Below are 19,791 nucleotides of genomic sequence, written 5' to 3'. Positions count from 1 at the left end.
GGTTCAAGTGAACTATTTGCTAGCAAAGGCGCAGATATGCACGCCTTCAGACGCTGTATACCTCGTACTTATATCTGCAAGTAAATATACCAAGTACCTAGTTCTCAAGCTCATCGGGGCAATCCGTGCGACGTTTGAAGACTAGATATGGCCCATTGTGGTTGGCGTTGAACATATCAAACAGCTCATACTCCTTGGGTTGGCTGATTCCTGCTCCGGTTTCGTTTTTCCCTTGGCCGACGTCGCCGAGGGGACCTGGTGCCTTTTCAAACTCGAAGTACCAGATTGTTTTCGCTATGACGAGGCTGATCTCGAGGTAGGCCATGGCCTTGCCCGCACAAGACCGGGGACCAATGATGAAGGGCGCAAACGCCCGGTGAGTGTCACTCTTTTCATCAGTATCGTCTAGCCATCTATCAGGATTAAAGGTGAAGGGGTTGGGAAAATAGTCTTCATTGTGGTGCAACGCGTATAGATTGACTCCGACTTGGGTGCCGGGCGGGATAACAACGCCATCAATGATGACGGGCCCGGCGTCGCGCTGCGGGTCGTCGGCCGCTTGTTCCCGCCACAGCGTGGCCAGGGACGGCGGCGCCATGCGCAGTGCCTCGTCGATGCAGGCGCGCAGGTACTTGCAGGCAGACAGCTTGGCGCTGCCTTGGATATCTCGGCCCGAGGCAAAGGTAGTGCGGATCTCCCGTGCCAGCTTCTCGTAGCACTGGGGATAGCGCGACAGGTAGAAGAAGACGGCGCTCATGGTTGCGGCGGGAGGAGTTCCACCCGCCGTCATGAAGAAGATGGCCTCGCTCCAGAGGATGCCGTCATAGAGGCCACCGGGCTTGATATGGTCAGCCATGAGTGCGTATAAATCATGCTGTCCTCTGTCATCTTCTGCCACACGGTTCTTGATAATCTCTGTCACGATGCGCTTGAATTCAACAGCATCTTTTGAGGGAAGAGCCTTGAGGATGAAATCGAATGACTGTAGAGCCGGAAAATGCATAAAGGCGTTGACTCGCATCTTGGCGACTGTGAGAAGCCTGATCATGACACGGTTTTTCTCCTCGGTCTGCATTTTCAGATCACAGCCAAGGGCCAGGTGTCCGATGACGTCAAATCCGAGGCGCTGGCACATGTCCGTCATATTGGCAGGCTTTGAGTCTCGACAGTTCTGAGATAATAGTTGTAAGAATATATCTACCTGCCGCGACATTGTGGGCTCGAATATTCTCATGGAGCGTTCATTGATCGGCTGGCCCATGATCTGTCGTTTCTGGCGATGCAAATCTCTTTCAAACGTACTAAAGAGGCTGGGAGCAGTGCCGAGCCGTGAGGCAACATAGACATGCGATTTCGTGATTCTCGGACTCGAATATATTTCTAGGCACTTGTTAGCTGTGATGCATACATTTTGACTTGTCCTTGGTCATCCTACCTTGAAATGCTGTCACGGTATTGAATAAGAGTCTGTCTGGGCTATACCGTATAACATGGCCTTGGTTATGATAAGTGAATGATCGATACAGTGCCTTTTCCTTTTAGTTTTGTATACTGACCATATTTGACGTGGTTATTGAATATATTGGTATGGGTTCGCCTCGCGAGTGCCTGGAAACCAGCATATCCGTCGGTGAATCTTGCGACTAAAGGCCCTGGGTATTTATGAAGCGGATGATACGAGACACGATAGATCACCAGAAATAAAAGCTATATGCCCATAATCAGTCAATTTTAAAATCCAATACCTTTGGTAGGCAGAGCAGTCTTACATAAGGCACAATTACGCACGCGGCGTATAGCGTAAATGTATATATCAGCCCCGAGAGACTCATCTTGTCCAGCGAGAACCAATGACAGGGAGGCAAAAGCAGGACAACAAAGAGGGCAGAAATCAGCCAAGACTCCCGCACTAACTACGGAAATCTCTATTGGAAAGAGATCGTTTTCAGCAAGGCAAAGGCGCATCTAAGAGAACCGTAGACTAGGGGCCTCGGCTCATTTTGTCTTTTCCGAGAGGCCTGACCGGACTTTGGGAACGGAAGAAGGACAGTTCCAACGCACGAGGTGTGTACAAAGTACAGATTAGAGATAGTAAAGCAACCTGTAACCGACCAAATCCGTCGGCGATGAATGCCCTTGCTCCCCCATTTGGTTGGTCCAAGACGACAAAGTGATCGGCCAATCAAAGGTTCTGGGTTGGTGTGACCTGCGGCATGCCTGCATGGTCCTTCTGTAGGCGATATTTTGTTCGAAGTAAATGGCTAAAGAACAAGCACCCCCGGCAGCTACCGGCTTTCCTGGATCACCGTTCCGCTGGGACCTCCCCCCTTGCCCCCTGCTGAATCTGCTGGCTTTGGGTCCATTCTCCAACCGATAGTCCATGGTAAGCATGCAGATGCAGGGCTCAATCCCTGCGATTGGGTGGAGTCGTGGTTTGAGGGGCCTTCCAAATCTGGAGACAGTCCGTTGTCTGTCTCGTCTGTACTGTGCAAAGCAACTCACCGCAGACACGGAATGTCCTAACCCAGTGGTTTCATGACATGGGCATTGATTGCAATGCAAAATACATACTCTGTAGAAGTCTATAGCTGAAATAAGCTTCACTTGATGTATGAAATGTAGAGACAGGTTGGTTGGGGAGTTCTTATTTCTTTGATTTCCATCTTTCCCCTCCTTCTTCTGAATCACTCCAAAATCAAACTCGAAGGAGAATGGAATGCTTATTCTCCCTCTGTCCATATTCCTGTTTTTCTTCTTTTTCCTTTTCTTTGACTTAGGTATATCCAACAATAAAATAGGCATTCACAACTTCCACTCGCAATATTCTCTGTGCACGTATATATCGCCTACACACAGAATCACATCTCATTCATGATCGCTTAATCGAACGTCAGATCCAGAATCATCAACACGCTGGCTATGTTTGCCTTGGTGCATTTTGGTCCCATGGATGGTAAGGGTTCGCTGCCGTGTGAGACTCGGGGTGGCTTGGGAGTGCTCCGAATGTCGTCTGCTCTGCTGGATTGAAATGACCGTTGACATTCGTATGCGAACCGTCATAATCAGTGAGCGGGATGCTGTCAGCCGCTCCTTGGCCGTCACCTTGAGATCCTTCCTGACTCGGCTTGCGAACTGATCGAGGCAGGCTGGACTGGGATCCAGATCGCGACGCCCACGGAAGCCTGGACCATGATCGCACAGAGTGTGCAATCTTCGTAATGAGATGATCGTCAGTCTTGAAGACCCTTGGTGCATTGGGGATGCAGAAGATCAGCAAAACACAGGTGCCCTCCGCAATAGCCCAGAGTTCCGCTATCGGGGAATAATAAGTCGCATCGTCGTCATAGTTCAGGGTGAAGGTTGCATGGACTCGGCCGGCGGCACAAGCACAGGCGCTGTATCATTCGATAATGGTTAGCAAGGCGGCCGTGGGCTGGGATGAGCTCGCTGTGCTCAAGTGACTTACATCAAACCCACAGAAAACACGAGGGCAATTCCAACCTTGTTCTTGTTCCTTGTCTGGAGACCCCAGATGACTTTCTGCGGAAGAAGCAGAATCAGGATGTCAAAGACCAGATTAAAGACAATGATAGTCTCGTCCATCTTCTTGCGGTCGATGCAGGTACCATCAACCCAAGGTCGATACTCCTTTTCCATCGGAGTACACGTCTTCCAGGTTGCAACGATACCGGCAATATATAAGCCAGCATTCATGAACATGACGGTGTAGCTCGTCCAGAAAAACCAATTGCGTCCACCAGTAGGCACGAAGATGTGATTCCATTCAAGAAGAACCGCGGCCTTCATCAAGATCATGCAGCAGGAATAGCAAGTGACGAGGGCATACGTGAGCTACTCTGTGAGTTAGTATAGAAGAAGAAGACCAATCGCCCGGTAAAGTGTGTACCTTGATATAAGGCTCGAGGTCTTTGATTCGAATATCCCAGGTGTGGACCCAGAGGCCTGGGTTCTCGGAGAGTAGAATGAAGTTGATGAATATCCCAAGATACGCAATCTACATGTACATTAGCTTTTAGGACTGTGTTTGATCATGTCGGGAGTACTCGCGTATCCAAAAAGGCCAAGGGCTGCACACATAATCAGCGGGCTTTGTTACAAAGGAATCCTCAAGGGATTTTGAGTTTTGTGTGTAACTTACCATCCTCCACTCTAGCCTTTCTCACGCAACACACTTTGGCGTAGAGTCGCAACAAAGCTGCAAGCGTACCAATAGCTATGCAAATGCTGGCTGGTATAACGCCCTTCGCATTTGAATTGGGCGGGTTGTCGAATTGGTACACGCCATCGGGGGACTCCTGGGCTGGCTGGTTGAGGATATACTCCAGCTCCTCGGGTGAAAAGTCAACCATTTTTGCGTTGATTATTGGGCTTACTGAGCCTGCAGCTTATTTGGATGATTCAGCAGACTGAAAAGCGTCGAGCAACGTCGACCAAGAAGACGTTGCTGTTGTGCGGCGACGGAACAAAAGACTGAAAGCGCGCGCGCGATCCGACGACGTGCGATGCACACACACGTGGGTTGACGGGTGAGCGCAAATGATGGGCGTACGGATAAAGGTCTCTTCAATTAAAAATAGGCAACTACAGAGTACCTACTCAGGTATATAGGAGGGAGCGACATGTTAAGAGCAGCTCTGGTGGGGGTGGGCATTCTTCACTCTCAGTGGAAAAAGGATTGGGTTGGTTGCACTGAAGGATTGTGCATATTCCATGCAGGCTTACTCCTAACATCAGCCACCAGGGTGAGGATAATTTTAGGACAATATTCCAATCATATCATGTTGAGTCCACGCACCGTGAAAACCCGCCACCGACAAACGGAGTCTGCTGCAGGCCTATCACAGGGGTCTTCATGCAGGTGACTAGGATCTCGGCTGGGGGCCAAAAATGGCAGACGCAACGGACCGTGACGCGCTTCGCTGGAGAAATCCTTCGGCATCTAGTTAAAACCCTCGCAAGACCTACACAGTCATGGTCACAGATGAGTTGCTGCAGATTCCATAGGGCAGCCAATGTTGTGACGGCTTCACCATCACATGTGCAGAATACTACTACCACTACTGCAAATCTGCTAAGTAGATTGCAATGGATGGGGACCTAGGAAGATAAATGGTTTTCCTCATCACAACACAACTCTGCATGGCCTGTACTTTTGAAATTGGCATCATATTCTCGCTACCTTGAGAACCAAGAAAAGATAGCCAAAGGCCTAGCTAGTATGATACAAAGTTGACATCTTGAAGGACAAAATCCGTTTGGGTTTCCTCTAAAAAGTTATTCCATAGAGGTCGATATTCTGTACTACTCTGTGCCATCAGATCGGTGCCCATCTGCTGCGGCCTTGACCCCTGTCGTTACCTTGCATCGGTGCCCATTGCACAATGGAACTGTACTACAAGAAGCACTGATTGACACAGTATAAAAATTACCCGGCAATGCTACCCACCGGCCGCTCAGACGTGGTCGTACCGCCGTGAATTGAGCAAGCTGCTGCTTGACCTTAAGGAGAATGTCTGTCCGTATTTTAGCTTTTCACCATACTTGCTGTGCAGAGCTGCAGTGGTGATTAACAGTGAACTATTGTCCACTTCTCAGCTCAAGACTGGACGCGCAAATATGACGGCTCAGGAAGAAACACCAAACGACTCCAATGCGCCGCCCCAGACTGTCGGCGGTGCCAAAGTCCCAATTTCAGATGGCTCGGTCCTGAGTTCCGAGCCATGTAGGGATTCGATGCCTTCAGACGAAACGGGTCAACCCGCGAAAGAGTATCTCACTGGGATACGGTTCTGGGCAGTCTCGATAGTGTAGGTTTTGCGGATAGAATCTATTTCTTGGTTCACTCGATAACTGATGTGTACCAGGATCGCTGTGGTGCTGTTCTTGGTTAACATGGAAGCCACGGTCGTTGCGACCTCTCTGGTGGCCATCACAGATGAGTTGGGTGGGTTTGATATAGAAAGCTGGATCCTCTCGAGTTATTTACTCGGCTACGTAGGTAAGGAGCCACGAGGCACTGCACTTTTTTCTCTCTTTCTTTCAACAACTTCTAATCGACGCGCGTACAGGATCAATAGTGCTGGCAGCCAAACTCAGCGACGCCTTTGGGCGGAAAACAATAACGCTAATATGCATCGCAATCTTCACAATCTTCTCTGGAGGTTGTGCGGCTGCAGCATCCACAACACAGATGTGAGAGCTCTTCAAGACCACTGCATTCACGGCATCGTTGACTGACCGAGGCAGTGTCATCTTGCGCGCGTTCCAAGGCCTCGGAGGTGGTGGTTGTTTTGCACTCGCGACTATTCTGCTCATTGAGCTGGTTCCGCCTCATAAGTATGGTCAATATGTTGCCTACACCGGAATCGCAATAGCGATTGGATCCGTCTCTGGACCATTAATAGGCGGTGCCATCAGCGCCCATACCACATGGAGATGGATTTTCTTGATCAAGTATGAGCTGAGTTCTCTGCGATTTCTCCTCCCGACAATAACGCTCAGCACCTAATCATGAGAATCCAGTGTGCCCGTTGGTGTTGTCATCTTTGCGGGAGCATATCTCGGTATCCCAAATGGCTTTCCATTTCATCATGAAAACCCAACAAGTTCGGAAAAGCAAAAAGTGGCGGGGCATGCCTTGGAGAAGCTGGATATCCCCGGGGCATCTCTCCTGCTCCTGGCCAGCATAACTCTTACTGCAGCATTCGAGCAGGCCGGTTCCCGCTTCGCATGGAACTCTCCTCTCATCATTGTGTTATTAGTTCTGTCGCCTATTCTGTGGATACTGCTTGTTCTTTGGGAGCGTCGCGTTTCATTGGCGGGAAAATCCCGGGAGCCCGTTCTGCCCTGGGAATTTCTCACAGACCGTGTCATAGTTGGCATGTTATTGTGAGTCTCCAGAATGTCCGTTTATCACATTGCTTTGGCCTGACCAGGAATGATAGGGGGTTTTTCCTCTTGGGGGCGCCTATCACGGTAACAGTATTTCAACTGCCCCAACGATTTCAATTGGTAAATGGCCTCTCTGGATTCGATGCCGGAGTCAGGATACTGCCCTTTGCAGGTGGAATTACTGTTGGGTCCAGCATAGGGGCGAAGCTGGCGAGTCAATTCCGACTACCAGCTGTTTACGTTGTTCTGTTTGGATCCTCACTACAGATTATTGGTCTTGCTTTGATGACTACGCTTCCCTCATCTCTATCAGTGCCAGCCACGGTATATGGATATCAAGTTATAGCGGGTTTCGGTTGTGGCGTCAGTTACGCAGTTTTGTATCTCATGATACCATTCACGACGGGGCGCCGTGATCGTGGTAAGTTCTGATATCCACCAAGGAGGTATTGTGGGTACTGTACTACTCTTTGCTAACCACCAGGGCAGCTGTTGGCATGGGCACTGGCAACCAATTTCGCATGATGGGAAGCGCCGTCGCCTTGGCCATTGCAACCACGATTTTCAGAACCTACACAGCTCCGGCCTTTGCAAAAGTAGCCATTGACCCGAGCAACGAGTCTGATCTCGCTGTGCGCATCATGGCGCTAACGGATAGTGCTCGGGAAGAGTTGAGAGAGTCCCTAGCGGCTGGATACATTAGACAGAGTCTTGTGACAGTCGTCTTTGCAGCCGTGCAGATACCCGCGGCTTTACTCATGTGGAAAAAGGACCAGGTCTTGGTGGTCTAATAAACCGGCCCCATATACTCTACCTAGTGTTGCACCGCTGAGCCAGGCACGTTCGGGCCGGACAGGCCTGATGCAGAAGACTCTCATTACCATGGACATGGCACGCCCAGAGGCATAACACAGATTTACACAGATTAATGTCACATTGTAATGTCCGGCGGCAGGCAGAACTTGTTTTTGTTGGCCATAGGCTTGACAGAGATCCCGGAAGATTTCAGCGATCGAAACAACAAGTTCCATGATTTGAAAACAACATACGTTTTCATGAACCAACGTGCAGAGTGCAGGCAATCGACGGGTGGATTCGCCCGGCGAGATCGTCTCCCGTTAAGGATTCGGCACATGTAGACATTCAAGGGTTGTCGGTCTTAGGAATCTGCCGCCGCTACCAGCCCTTGGTTGCTTGGAGTCCTTGGAACCATGTCCAGTTCTGGACCCCAACTCCGGTGGCACCCAGCCGAGCCCACCGTGCAGTTCGTGTAGGGCTGGCTTAGTCGAGGTCTCATTGGTTGTCATTTCTACATGGTGACTTTTTGCCAGGCCCTACTGTGTGGGACATCCCCCGTCGATCTCCATAAAGAAAAAAAATCAAAATTACGCTTCCGGCACAGCGTGCTTTACGTACGTTGGCAAGCGAGCCATGGTTGTCATTGTTAAAAGCCTTATTACCAGGAGTGCCAGGCCATATCGGACAGGCTAAAGATTATTGATACGACCTTGATGTTTTAGTCCCTGGCCCCCATTCGCCGCTGCGCCGCATTTCTGCAGCATAACCCACCGCTGATCGCTAGCTATTAGACAAAATGGTCGGTCACAGCTACTCGAAAGGGCAACAAAATGCCATTGTGCGGGTACGCTATCCCGCAGCTACATCACTACGAAGGCCTGCTGAGCATGGTGGTATACTGGGGCAACTATCATGATGCATATATTGACGAAATACTCCCCAGGGGGCACATCGTATATCAAGGTACTCATTGGAAACGGCCTCTGCATAAGTGCTAAGGTGATCTTTTAATTCAGACGGCCGTTGGTATAAATATGATATGTAATTGAGGCATTGTCATGGACACGCGTTTCAAGTAGCCTCCTCCTCTGCCTCTGTCATTTTGTACGCTGCCATTCGTTGTTTATGCAAGCCTGCTGCAAGGCAATCATGGCAACAACCATGGAGCCCATGGCCATCATTGGCTTCTCATTCAGACTACCTCAGGATGCACAAGATGAGGCACGTTTCTGGGAAGTGATGCAGAATCGAGAGAATCTGGCGGGCGAGTGGCCGGAGACGCGATTAAACGTTGGATCTTTGCATGACGATGATAGTCCAAAACGTCCCAGCACGGTAATTATCCCAAATGATCGGTCCTACATGTTTCTAGTATGTGTGTTGCTAATCAAGTCACCAGCTTGCCGCGCGAGGTGGTCATTTCTACAAGGAGGACATCGCAGGTTTTGATGCGCCCTTTTTCAGTATCACGGCCAACGAGGCCATGGCCATGGATCCCCAACAGCGGTGGGCACTTGAGTTGGCCTACCTGTCATTTGAAAATGGTCTGTCAATGCCATCTCGTGCCTCATAATATATATTCAAAGTGCTGACATGTCTCAGCTGGGCTCACAATGCCGAAGCTCAAGGGATCACGGATGGCAATATATGCCTCTACAATCTCTGACGACTACAGCAAGATTTTGAGCAAAGACCCCGACGACCTACCTCGCATGAGTGCAACTGGACTTGCACCCTCAACACTGCCAGCTCGAATCAGCTGGTACTTTGATCTACAAGGCCCAAGCTTCCACTTGGATACAGCTTGTTCGGGGAGTATGGTGTCCTTGGATCTTGCTTTTCAGTCCTTCAGAAATGGAGAAACAGACTGTGTAAGTTACGCAATAAATCCGAAATAATAGCTTTACTCGGATACGAACACTGCGCTCATCCTTCTTACAGGCATTGATTATGGGCTCGAGCATGTTTTTGACCCCAGAAACTTCTATGATGCTTGGGCAAATGAATTTCTTGTCTCCAGACAGCCGTTGCTATAGTTTTGATCATCGTGCAAACGGATATGCCCGAGGAGAAGGCTTGATTGGTCTTGTGGTCAAGCCGCTCTCAGCTGCTATTAGGGATGGCAATACGATCAGGGCGCTCGTACGCTCCACTGGTACTAACCAGGACGGTCGCACACCTACACTGACTCAGCCCAGTACTGAAGCCCAAGAGCGACTGATCAGATCTGTATACAAGAAGGCCAACCTCGATTTCACAAAAACGAGATATTTTGAGGCCCACGGTAAGTCTATGGCTGATTGTAAAAGAAAATCAAACTGGTTTCTAATGCAGTGTATGATAGGTACTGGAACACCTACCGGTGACCCAATCGAGATGGAATCCATAGGGAAAGTGTTCAAAAGTTCAAGATCAAAAACCGAGCCTCTATATGTGTAAGTCATCAACGTTATCATATGTTTCACATGTGCTTACCTTTGCAATGCAGGGGAACAGTGAAGGCCAATATTGGCCATCTTGAGGGTGGTAGCGGCCTTGCTGGTATTTTGAAATCCGTAATGATCCTAGAAAGGGGAATCATACCTCCAAACGCTCTATTCGAGAAGATAAATCCTAGAATTGATCCTGATGCGCTTCATATTGCTGTTCGTATCTCCTCGTCAAATGGCCACCATGTTCTGGACTCTTCACTTACACAAATTGATAGGTTCCTACGGAATCAATAGACTGGCCGACCAATGACCTTCGCAGAATCTCTGTAAACTCATTTGGTATTGGTGGAACAAACGGCCACGCCGTACTTGATGATGCCTGTCATTATCTCCACGATCACCAATTGCAGGGGCACCATAACTGCTTTCGAGATCGTGAAACGCCATTTCGGAATGGAGTGGATGCCCATATTGGTTCCACCCAGGCAACACAGAATGGCGGCACTCAATCCCATGACCACGTCAACGGACATGTCAACGGACATGTCAATGGACAAGTCAATGGACATGCCAATGGACATACTGTTGCTCGTACGAACGGTCTTAATGGTAATCACATCATTCAGGACACCACACTCAATAGCGTTTCGGCATCCGAACCACCGAAGTTATTGGTGTGGACAGCATTCGATGAGGCAACAATACGTCAAGTCACAGAGAGATACTCGGAATATCTCAAGGGCTATATTGGATCCGATAAGAATCTTTTGTCCAATTTAGCCCACACCTTGTCCGAGCGGCGAGATCATTTGAGATGGAGGAGTTTCGCAGTCGCCGACTCAGGCTCAAACGTATCAGACAGTGATGCCTTCAGAGTTGCGAAGCCAACGCGTGCGCTTAGCGGCAGTTACGGCATCAACTTCCTCTTCACTGGACAAGGCGCCCAGTACGCTGGAATGGGCATGGGTCTCATGAAATATGCCGTCTTTAAGAAAACCCTGCAGGATTTCGACGACGCTCTTGCTCGCCTTGGTTGCCCCTGGTCTTTGTTTGGTAGGTGCGCTTCTCGGTGTTCGCCACGGCACAAGCAGCTAACAAAAGCATAGATAAATTGCAAGATGGACAGAGTATCGACCAGCCCGAGTACAGCCAGCCTCTTTGCACGGCATTGCAAATAGCATTGGTCGAATTATTGAAGACCTTTGGCATCACTCCTACTGCCGTGGTAGGACATTCATCAGGCGAGATTGCTGCTGCGTGAGTCCCCCATTGCTGGCTGGTTGTGTGAACCATCCACCACTGACCCGAGAATACAGCTTCACTGCTGGCGCCTTGTCATTTGACTCAGCATGCCAGGTTGCCTATCATCGGGGTCGACTAGCCTGCAAATTGCGCACAGCTACGAGTGACGCTCCAGGCGCCATGCTGTCGGCCAATATATCACCAGACCAAGTTTCCGAGTATCTTGATAAGGCTGATCAGGAAACTGTCCATGTAGCCTGCGTCAATAGCCCGCTCAACATCACCCTTTCTGGATCTGCTCTTACTATCGACAAGCTCAAACAATCACTTGACCGCGAAGGCATATTCGCCCAAAAGGTTAATACTGGAATCGCCTACCACTCCCCCGCCATGCAAGCAATAGCGGAAGAGTACGCTGAAGTCTTGGAATCCATCAGGCCTCCGGTTGGGGAAAGTTCATGTACTGGAGTTCCAATGGCGTCTTCAGTAACAGGCCACATAATTCCTGCAAACCTTCTGTCTACACCTCGGTACTGGGTGGATAATCTCGTGTCGCAGGTAAAGTTCAGTGATGCCATTCAGACTGCATCCGAACTGCTAGGCGCCGGTCGTTTCGGCGCCAGCAATGGTGGCTTTCTAGAAATTGGCCCGCATGCGGCGCTCCGACGTCCAGTAAACGATACCCTACGTCAGTCATCAAGTCACGTTTCTGATGCGGAGAATATCATCGGATACCACTCTGCTCTGTATAGGTCAAAGCCTGCTGTACAGAGCTTGATGGAAATGGCAGGGCAGCTTTTCAGCGTGGGCTACCCTGTCATTGTGTCTGCCGTCAATCAAGAGCTCGAAAGCAAGCCCAGCATGCTCACCAATTGTCCCTCATACCCCTTCAACCATTCACGCAAATACTGGAGCGAATCGCGATTGAGTAAAGATTTCAGATTGCGAGGTGACTCGACGTGGAGTGTGCTTGGAAGACGTGCTACAGACTGGAATCCCTTGGATCCAAGATGGCGCAATGTCCTGACATTGGACTCCGCACCTTGGCTCGGAGACCATGTTGTAAGTGATATCAGGATTCTCAGAAAGAAACCAGCTTCCTTTATTTCGATTTTATCGTGCTGACCAATTTGTCAAAAGGTGAATAACAATATAGTGGTCCCGGGTACCGCCATGTTGGTAATGTCATTACAGGCTGTGCATCAGCTCGCTACACCAGAGCGTCCCTTGGCCGGATTCCTGATCAAGTCTGCGCGTTTCTCTAGCCCAATCATGCTAGCGAATGCAGATAGCAAAACGGAGACAATGGTTCAAGTCCACCCAGTACGGAAATCCTACGAGAAAGAAGTACGCTCGTTTGACGTCAAGATATACGCTTATTCCAATGAGCGCTGGACCGAATGCTTCGAAGCAAGAGTCATGCTTCAGTACGCAACCGATTTGTCCAACCTCGACGGGGACTCCGAGCAAATGATAGACCATGAACGTGTCAAAGAACAATGTCAAGAGACAGCTGCCGCCTGCACCCGCAAGATCACTCCACGAGCATTCTACACCTTCTTGAATGAGTACATTGGACTCAAGTACGGGAAAACATTTCAGCTACTTGAAGACATTCGCTGGGATGGGAAAAATAGTGCGGTTGCTTCCGTCGGAACAAGCACAACTGAACCGTTGATGGCTGGGGACTATCCACAACCCACAGTCCTAGATGCTGCCATCCACCTGTGTCTAGCTCAGCTATCTAGAGGCCTCACACTCACAGGCGCAACCTTGGTGCCTCACGAGATATCCAATGCTTGGATATCTGCCACTGGGTGGAAATGCTCATCGGTGCAGCTCCTGTCAGAAGCTGCGTACAGAAGCGATTCAACGTCTGCTGAAATGGCTGTAAAGATCCTTGACTCAGAAGGCACACCATTGTGTTCAGTGGGACAGTTGAAGCTTGCAGCAGTTTCCAAAAGTGGAAATTCACAGTCCCAAGAGAAAGTCCATTTATACAAGATCGCAAGCGATGCTCAGCTCAGCATGCTGAGCCCAGAGAAGCTTCAAGCCTTATGTTTGGCTCCTACCGCGCCGGAACCGCAATACCTCGGCTACGCCAAAGCCTTGGGTCCAGCCTTGCTCTTTTTCGCCAACAAGGCAATGAGCCAGCTAGGCCCTCAAGACCTAGTCAATGCCCCTCCGCACATGGAAAAATATCTATCTTCACTCAAACCGCTCCTTGCCGAGAACAAACACGAGATAATGCTTACCGAGAGCGATTACTTCAATGTCCTTGAACAATACGCCGGAAAGACTGAATCGTGGAGACTGTTGCCAGCAGTTGCTCAAAATTTGGTGCCACTCATCAAAGGCGAGGTGGATGTTCTCGAGCTTTTCTTCGACGATGGCATGGTTGAGGACTACTATGCTTCCATCTTTAAGGAACTTCTAGATGACAGACTTCGACGCTTTCTGAGACTGGTGAGCCATGAGAAACCAGCTCTCAGGATCCTCGAGGTCGGAGCCGGGACTGGCGCAATGACAAGGGGTATCCTGGATACTCTTCATCAATTTGAGATCGAGGAAGGCTCCATGAGGTTTGCTGAATATGTTTATACTGACATATCTCCTGGATTCTTCGATCACGCCAAAACCAAGTTCCAGCAGTTTGAAGACCGTATTTCGTTCCAAAAGTTTGACCTTGAGAAGAGTGCTCAATCCCAGGGACTCGTGGCCGGCAGTTTTGACCTGATCATCGCGGGCAGTGTCATTCACGCTGTATCGGAATTGAATACCACTCTCCAACACCTTCGTGGGCTTTTGAATGACAACGGGCGCCTCGTGCTGCTCGAGATCGTTTCTCCTCAGAATCCATGTGTCGCCGTCCCGTGGGGATTGCTTCCGGGCTGGTGGCTGGCCAAGGAGAAATGGAGAAGCACAAATCCTCTGATCACTGAAGTACAGTGGGATCATGTTCTCAAAGAAGCGGGGTTCACAGGCACTGATTTGGTCTTGAGAGACCACGAAGACCCCAAGCATGGCATCTGTAGCATCATGATCAGCAAAGCTGATGCACAGCACAGCCTTTCAAACGGATCTACCCTTCAGGGCACCACACAATCTTCGAGCACGCACCTTGTTGTGCTCTTCGACGAGCAGTCCAGCCTTCAGGCAGAACTTGCCGGAAAACTTGTCCACTCTCATGGTGGACGACTGCTACCATTCTCCAAACTTGGTGAAGCCAAGATTGACAGCCGCGATGTGGTTATTTCTCTTCTAGAAATCGATAGACCATTACTGTCGATCATACAAGAGGAGGAATTCAGTGGCCTGAAGAGTGTCCTCACCCAAGCAAAGGATATTATGTGGGCGACTGCTGTGAATCCAGAGAGTCCAGCATACGCCCTGTATAGTTGCGCCAAGGGCTTCCTGCGCAGTCTGAGATCGGAGGCAATTGAGAAACACATTGTCACTCTCTCCATTGAGACAAGCGATCCAGCTGCGAACTCGGCTCACTACTTGGAATACATTCAAGAATCGCTGCGGGTTTCTTTTGAAGGCGAAAGAGCTCGTGACACTGAGTACATAGTTCGTGATGGAGTCTTTTACACGGAAAGGCTGGCACAAGAAATTGAGCTGGAGAATCGTACACAGTCATCCGGACAGTTGCAGCCCCGCATAGAGCCTTGGTCTGGCGGATCTCCAGTCAAGTTGGATATTCCGGTCCCAGGCCTCTTGGACACTCTTCGATTTGTAGAGGATACGGAGTACGTAAACGACCTCTCCCCCGAAGATGTTGAGATTGAAGCCAAGGCTTGGCCTCTCAGCTTCCGAGACATTTTTATTGCTCTTGGTCGCTTAGAAGGCGAGACTCCCGGATTCGAATGTGCAGGAGTAGTGACGCGTGTGGGAACCAATGTTACCGACTTCCGTCCAGGAGACCGTGTGGCGCTCGCCAGCCCTGGCTGCATCAAGACATACCCCCGAGCGCATATGGACTATGTACAGCATATCCCTGATGATGCCTCGTTTGAGGATGCGGCTTCAGGCGTCAATCCCGCCATGACGGCTTATCACGCACTGATCAACCAGGCGAGGCTCGAGGAGGGGGAGAAGATCCTCATCCATTCCGCCGCGGGAAGCACGGGACAAATGGCCATCTGGATTGCCAAATCCGTCGGTGCCGAAATCTTCGTCACAGTTGGTTCTGATGAAAAGAAACAACTGCTCATCGATCGGTTCGGGATAGCAGCAGACCACATATTCTACAGTCGCAACACGACCTTTGCTGGAGGTATTATGCGTGCCACGGATAATCGAGGTGTCGATGTCGTCCTCAACTCTCTATCTGGTGATGGCCTCATAGCTTCCTGGGACTGTGTAGCTCCCTATGGCCGATTCATCGAAATCGGAAAAGCCGATATTTCAGAGAACACACCGCTTCCAATGTCCGGTTTCAAGAAGAATGTCAGCTTTTGTGCCATTGACTTGCATCACATGGCCCTCACGAACAGAGCGCTGGTCAAGAAGCTCTTCGCCAAGGTCACAGATCTTTTCTCAAGGAACATCATGCAGAAGCCGTACCCGCGGCACGTGTACACCATCTGGGACATTGAAGAGGCACTCCGGTACATGCAAAGTGGAAAGCATATTGGAAGAATCATCATCACGGCGGACTGTGAGAAATCTGGAACAGTACGTATTCATTTCTTAACAACAAGGCTTATGTCGTGTCACTCAATTAACCGCTTCATAGAAACTCGTTCGCAATTCCACCTCATGGACTTTTGATGCAAATGCATCGTATGTCATAGCCGGAGGATTCGGTGGATTAGGGAGGTCAATGGGCTTGTGGCTGGCTACCAGAGGTGCCAAAAACCTCGTCATCTTGTCCCGCAGTGGGACATCCTCGGCCACTTCCCAGTCGCTGGTGGAAGAGCTGAAAGAACTGGGCAGCAACGTCTACGCACCTCGATGCGATGTTTCATCAAGTACAGACCTTGCCAATGTGATCGAGGAGTGCGGGCGAAACATGCCACCAATCAAAGGTGTACTCAACGCGGCAATGGTTCTTCAGGTCAGTATATTTCATCTCAAGCAAGTTTTGTATGCTTCAAAACGACTCCAAACTAACAACCATTGAACAGGATGCCATCGTAGAGAACATGACTCACGCTCAATTCAGGACGGCAGTGCAAACCAAGGTCCAGTCTTCTTGGAACCTACACAATCTCCTGCCGCCAAATCTGGACTTCTTCATCATGCTATCATCCCTCTCTGGAATCTACGGAAGTGCTGCTCAGAGCAACTACGCTGCTGGCTGCACATACCAAGATGCCCTTGCCAAATATCGCATCGCCCGCGGGCAAAAGGCTGTCAGCTTTGATGTTGGCTGGATGAGAACCATCGGCATCATTGCTGAAAAGGAGGATTACCGCCGCACGAGAGAAGTTACAAGAGACATGGTACCGATTGAAGAGAAAGACTTCCTGGCCCTTCTTGAGGTCTACTGCGATCCATCACGGACACTGCAATCCTTGGACAAGGCACAGCTGCTGATTGGTGCTCGCACACCAGCAGAATACAAGGAACGTGGCTTTGCATCCAGCCGGCGCTATGCCATGCCTCTGTTCATGGGATTCGAGCAATCATTCGGCAGCACTTCTGGCGCCGCTTCAGGAGGCCAACGCGACATGGCCCTCATGGATGACTTTAGTGTTCTCTTCCAAAAGGCAACGTCCGCGGAGGAAAAGTCGGCCATCGTGGTCAAGGGCTTGGCCGGGATGCTGGCTCGCGCCCTCATGATACCTGCCGACGATATCAGCCAGACAAGGTCGCTCTCAGATTACGGTGTGGACTCTCTCATGGCGGTGGAGTTGCGCAATTGGATCAGCAACAAGTTCGACACGAATATTGGCGTGTTTGACATTATGGGCGGGAAGCCTATCCATGCCATTGGAGACTTGGTGGTCAGTCGGAGCATTATGGATATCTCTGGATAAGAAGCGTATGGCAATTCGTTGTCAAAGACCACCTAGTCTGTAGTAATAGTATAATAATCATTTCAATGTTTTCGGCAGAATACCAGAAATATCTCTTGACAAAACCATGCACAGCTGCTAATCTAAACATTTTCCATAGAAAAGCTCTTTAGCGTGACCGCCCCACCCAGAGCCTTTGTGGCAAAGTTGAAGGCTGCATACCGATATCCCGTGAAATATGTCCACGTGTTGACCAAGAGGAAATCCCCACCCAGCTGAGTCCACGTTTGGCCATCCAGGCTGTAGCTAAAGGTCGCCGGACGGACGGGAGCGAGGCCAAACGCGGGGGTCACGTTGGCCCTGATCTTGAGATAAACAGTCGACTGTGCCACGGTAGGTCCTGTCGCAGCGACAGTCCCAGTGGATGAAGTTGTCCAAGTTCTGTCGGCCAGTGTGATGCCGTTGACATAGACCAAGGTAGCTGTACTTCCCGATTTGTGTACTCCAATATAAGCCGACTGGTCTCGGAACATGGCTGCACCCGCACGATCTCCGTCAGACATTGCGCTGATATCGAATTCGAAAACAGCCTCGGATACGGGTCCAATGATGCGGTGCGTCAACGTGTTTCGAGCAGTGAAGAGATCGTCTGTGATGGTTGCGGTCTGAAGAACAAGACCTCCACCATTCGCTATGCTCCATTTCGAGGTGTCGGGATTATGATTCCATTCCCACTCGTCGCCGAGGAAACTAAAAGTGTCCGTCCCGGTGAGTGACGGGACCGTCTTGGAAGTCACCACGGGTGCATCGTACTCCACGGCCCAGCCGCCACTGCTGTTGGTGACGACATATGGCCAACCATTGCTATCCCAGCTCAAGGGCGCCATGACTGGCATTCGCCCGGCGGGATAAGAGTCCATGAAGGAGATGTAATACCACTCGCCGTCCTGAGTCTCGACAAAACCTCCTTGGTGCGGGGACCCGGCGTTGGCGAGAGGTGCCGGGATGGAACTGACCAGCACTCGCTGCTCATACGGCCCGTAGATACTCGTCGATCGATACATCCACTCGGCAGTGGCGGGCTGCGTCGGCACGATCCAGTAGTAGCCATTGATCTTGTACATGTGGCTGCCTTCAATGGTGGTGCTGCCGCTCGAAAGAACCTGCTGGGTGCTGACCTGCGAGAGGCCATCACTAGACAGCTTGGCGACGCTGATTTGCGTGTTGCCGTACACGACGTACATTTGATCGTCGTCGTCGATAAAGAGACCGCAGTCATAGTAGCACGTGTCAATGACGGCCGCCTGCTGCCAGTTCCACGAGTCGGCCTCGCCACCGTTGGCGCCGGCGTTGCTGCCAGACGACGTGTAAATGTACGTCTTGGAGAACTCTATGCAGCCAACCCAATAAAAAGTATCGGTAGACGCGCGGTACCGGACGCTGCTGGCCCAGATTCCCTTGACGTAGGCGCGGTTGGTGGCACTAGGGAGGTTATACTTGTCGCCAAAGTCGAGTGTTGGTACGCTGTGGGTGACGGGGGCCCAGTTGACCAAGTCATAGGATTTGTACAGTGGCGCACCTGGAGAGTATGCAAATGTAGAGGTGGAGTAATAATACACGTCTCCAACCCGGAACACGTCGAGATCCGGGAGATCTTCGTAGACGATGGGATTGGTAAAAGTTGAGCTCTGTCGTGGCTGATTAACTTGCGAAGCCGGCCATGCCATGGCACAGCCGGCGACAAGAGCTGCAATGATGCTTGTGAGCAACATGTTGAATCATTCGTTGTGAATAATTGCTCAGACCAAATGTAGATGCTGTCTCAAGTTTCTTACTATTTTCTCCATGTCCTTGATGAAGATCCTTTATACAGAGCTGGCGGGTCAAGAAGAGCAAGTCAAAAAGAGAGAACATGGCACGCGCACCAATCACAGTCAATGCTCGTTGCTCTATAGAGGTAAACGAGGAGGCCAAATCTCCGCGTCAATTTCTATGCTACATTGCTCTTTTCAGCCATTGGTGGAGTAACGCGGATTGTATGGAGTCTGCTTGGAAAAAACATGTGCAACGATTCATTACCGCATCGGGGGACTAACTAGGCGTTCTGCAATGTTCATTGATCCACTATGAGATCCGTTTCCCAGCGTCTTCAGCTTACCCGGTTATGTAGGTATGATTTCGATTGAATTCGGTAGTTGTGTGTGATCAATCTGGTCGACCATTCGGTGGAGTTGCCGCACATTGCCCATGCGGGCCAATAATGACTGCATACGGAAAATTATCCAGCATGTTGCTTGAGCGAGACATGGGGAAGATGGGGAAAGGTGCATTGAGTACCGGCTAAAGAGCGCCGCCAGTTGGAGATTCGCATCATCGACTGTGTAAATCTTGGGCTCTTGGCTAGGTAGTCTTGCTGAACTTGATCGTTGCAATGAAGAACG

At 50.3% G+C, this 19,791-nt stretch overlaps 5 protein-coding genes across 5 annotated transcripts; 2 read left to right on the top strand and 3 right to left on the bottom strand.

Annotated features, from left to right (window-relative positions):
• Window positions 1–97: 97 nt before the first annotated feature.
• Window positions 98–1,213, bottom strand: PFICI_10147 (uncharacterized protein; the record flags this gene model as incomplete). Its single annotated transcript, XM_007838728.1, has 1 exon — window positions 98–1,213. One exon carries the CDS (start codon window positions 1,211–1,213, stop codon window positions 98–100), a length of 1,116 nt encoding a protein of 371 aa, XP_007836919.1.
• Window positions 1,214–2,917: 1,704 nt separating this feature from the next.
• Window positions 2,918–4,370, bottom strand: PFICI_10146 (uncharacterized protein; the record flags this gene model as incomplete). The annotated part of the gene is made up of 4 exons (XM_007838727.1): window positions 2,918–3,395; window positions 3,467–3,852; window positions 3,908–4,015; window positions 4,194–4,370. 4 exons carry the CDS (start codon window positions 4,368–4,370, stop codon window positions 2,918–2,920), a joined length of 1,149 nt encoding a protein of 382 aa, XP_007836918.1.
• A 1,267-nt stretch (window positions 4,371–5,637) lies between these two features.
• PFICI_10145 (uncharacterized protein) lies at window positions 5,638–7,703 on the top strand (the record flags this gene model as incomplete). The annotated part of the gene is made up of 7 exons (XM_007838726.1): window positions 5,638–5,828; window positions 5,886–6,019; window positions 6,090–6,213; window positions 6,268–6,474; window positions 6,544–6,909; window positions 6,966–7,333; window positions 7,402–7,703. 7 exons carry the CDS (start codon window positions 5,638–5,640, stop codon window positions 7,701–7,703), a joined length of 1,692 nt encoding a protein of 563 aa, XP_007836917.1.
• A 1,156-nt stretch (window positions 7,704–8,859) lies between these two features.
• Window positions 8,860–17,371, top strand: PFICI_10144 (uncharacterized protein; the record flags this gene model as incomplete). Its single annotated transcript, XM_007838725.1, has 13 exons — window positions 8,860–9,045; window positions 9,110–9,254; window positions 9,313–9,581; window positions 9,652–9,994; window positions 10,055–10,145; window positions 10,199–10,355; window positions 10,418–10,687; window positions 10,769–11,199; window positions 11,244–11,399; window positions 11,459–12,446; window positions 12,525–16,064; window positions 16,126–16,446; window positions 16,517–17,371. The coding sequence occupies 13 exons, from the start codon at window positions 8,860–8,862 to the stop codon at window positions 17,369–17,371; spliced, it is 7,752 nt and encodes a 2,583-aa protein (XP_007836916.1).
• Window positions 17,372–17,493: 122 nt separating this feature from the next.
• Window positions 17,494–19,122, bottom strand: PFICI_10143 (uncharacterized protein; the record flags this gene model as incomplete). Its single annotated transcript, XM_007838724.1, has 1 exon — window positions 17,494–19,122. One exon carries the CDS (start codon window positions 19,120–19,122, stop codon window positions 17,494–17,496), a length of 1,629 nt encoding a protein of 542 aa, XP_007836915.1.
• Window positions 19,123–19,791: the final 669 nt, after the last annotated feature.

This window comes from Pestalotiopsis fici, assembly GCF_000516985.1.
Source record: "Pestalotiopsis fici W106-1 unplaced genomic scaffold PFICI_Scf_7, whole genome shotgun sequence".
Classification (NCBI taxonomy): Eukaryota; Fungi; Ascomycota; class Sordariomycetes; order Amphisphaeriales; family Sporocadaceae; genus Pestalotiopsis; species Pestalotiopsis fici.
This window is presented reverse-complemented; position numbering and strand designations above follow the sequence as displayed.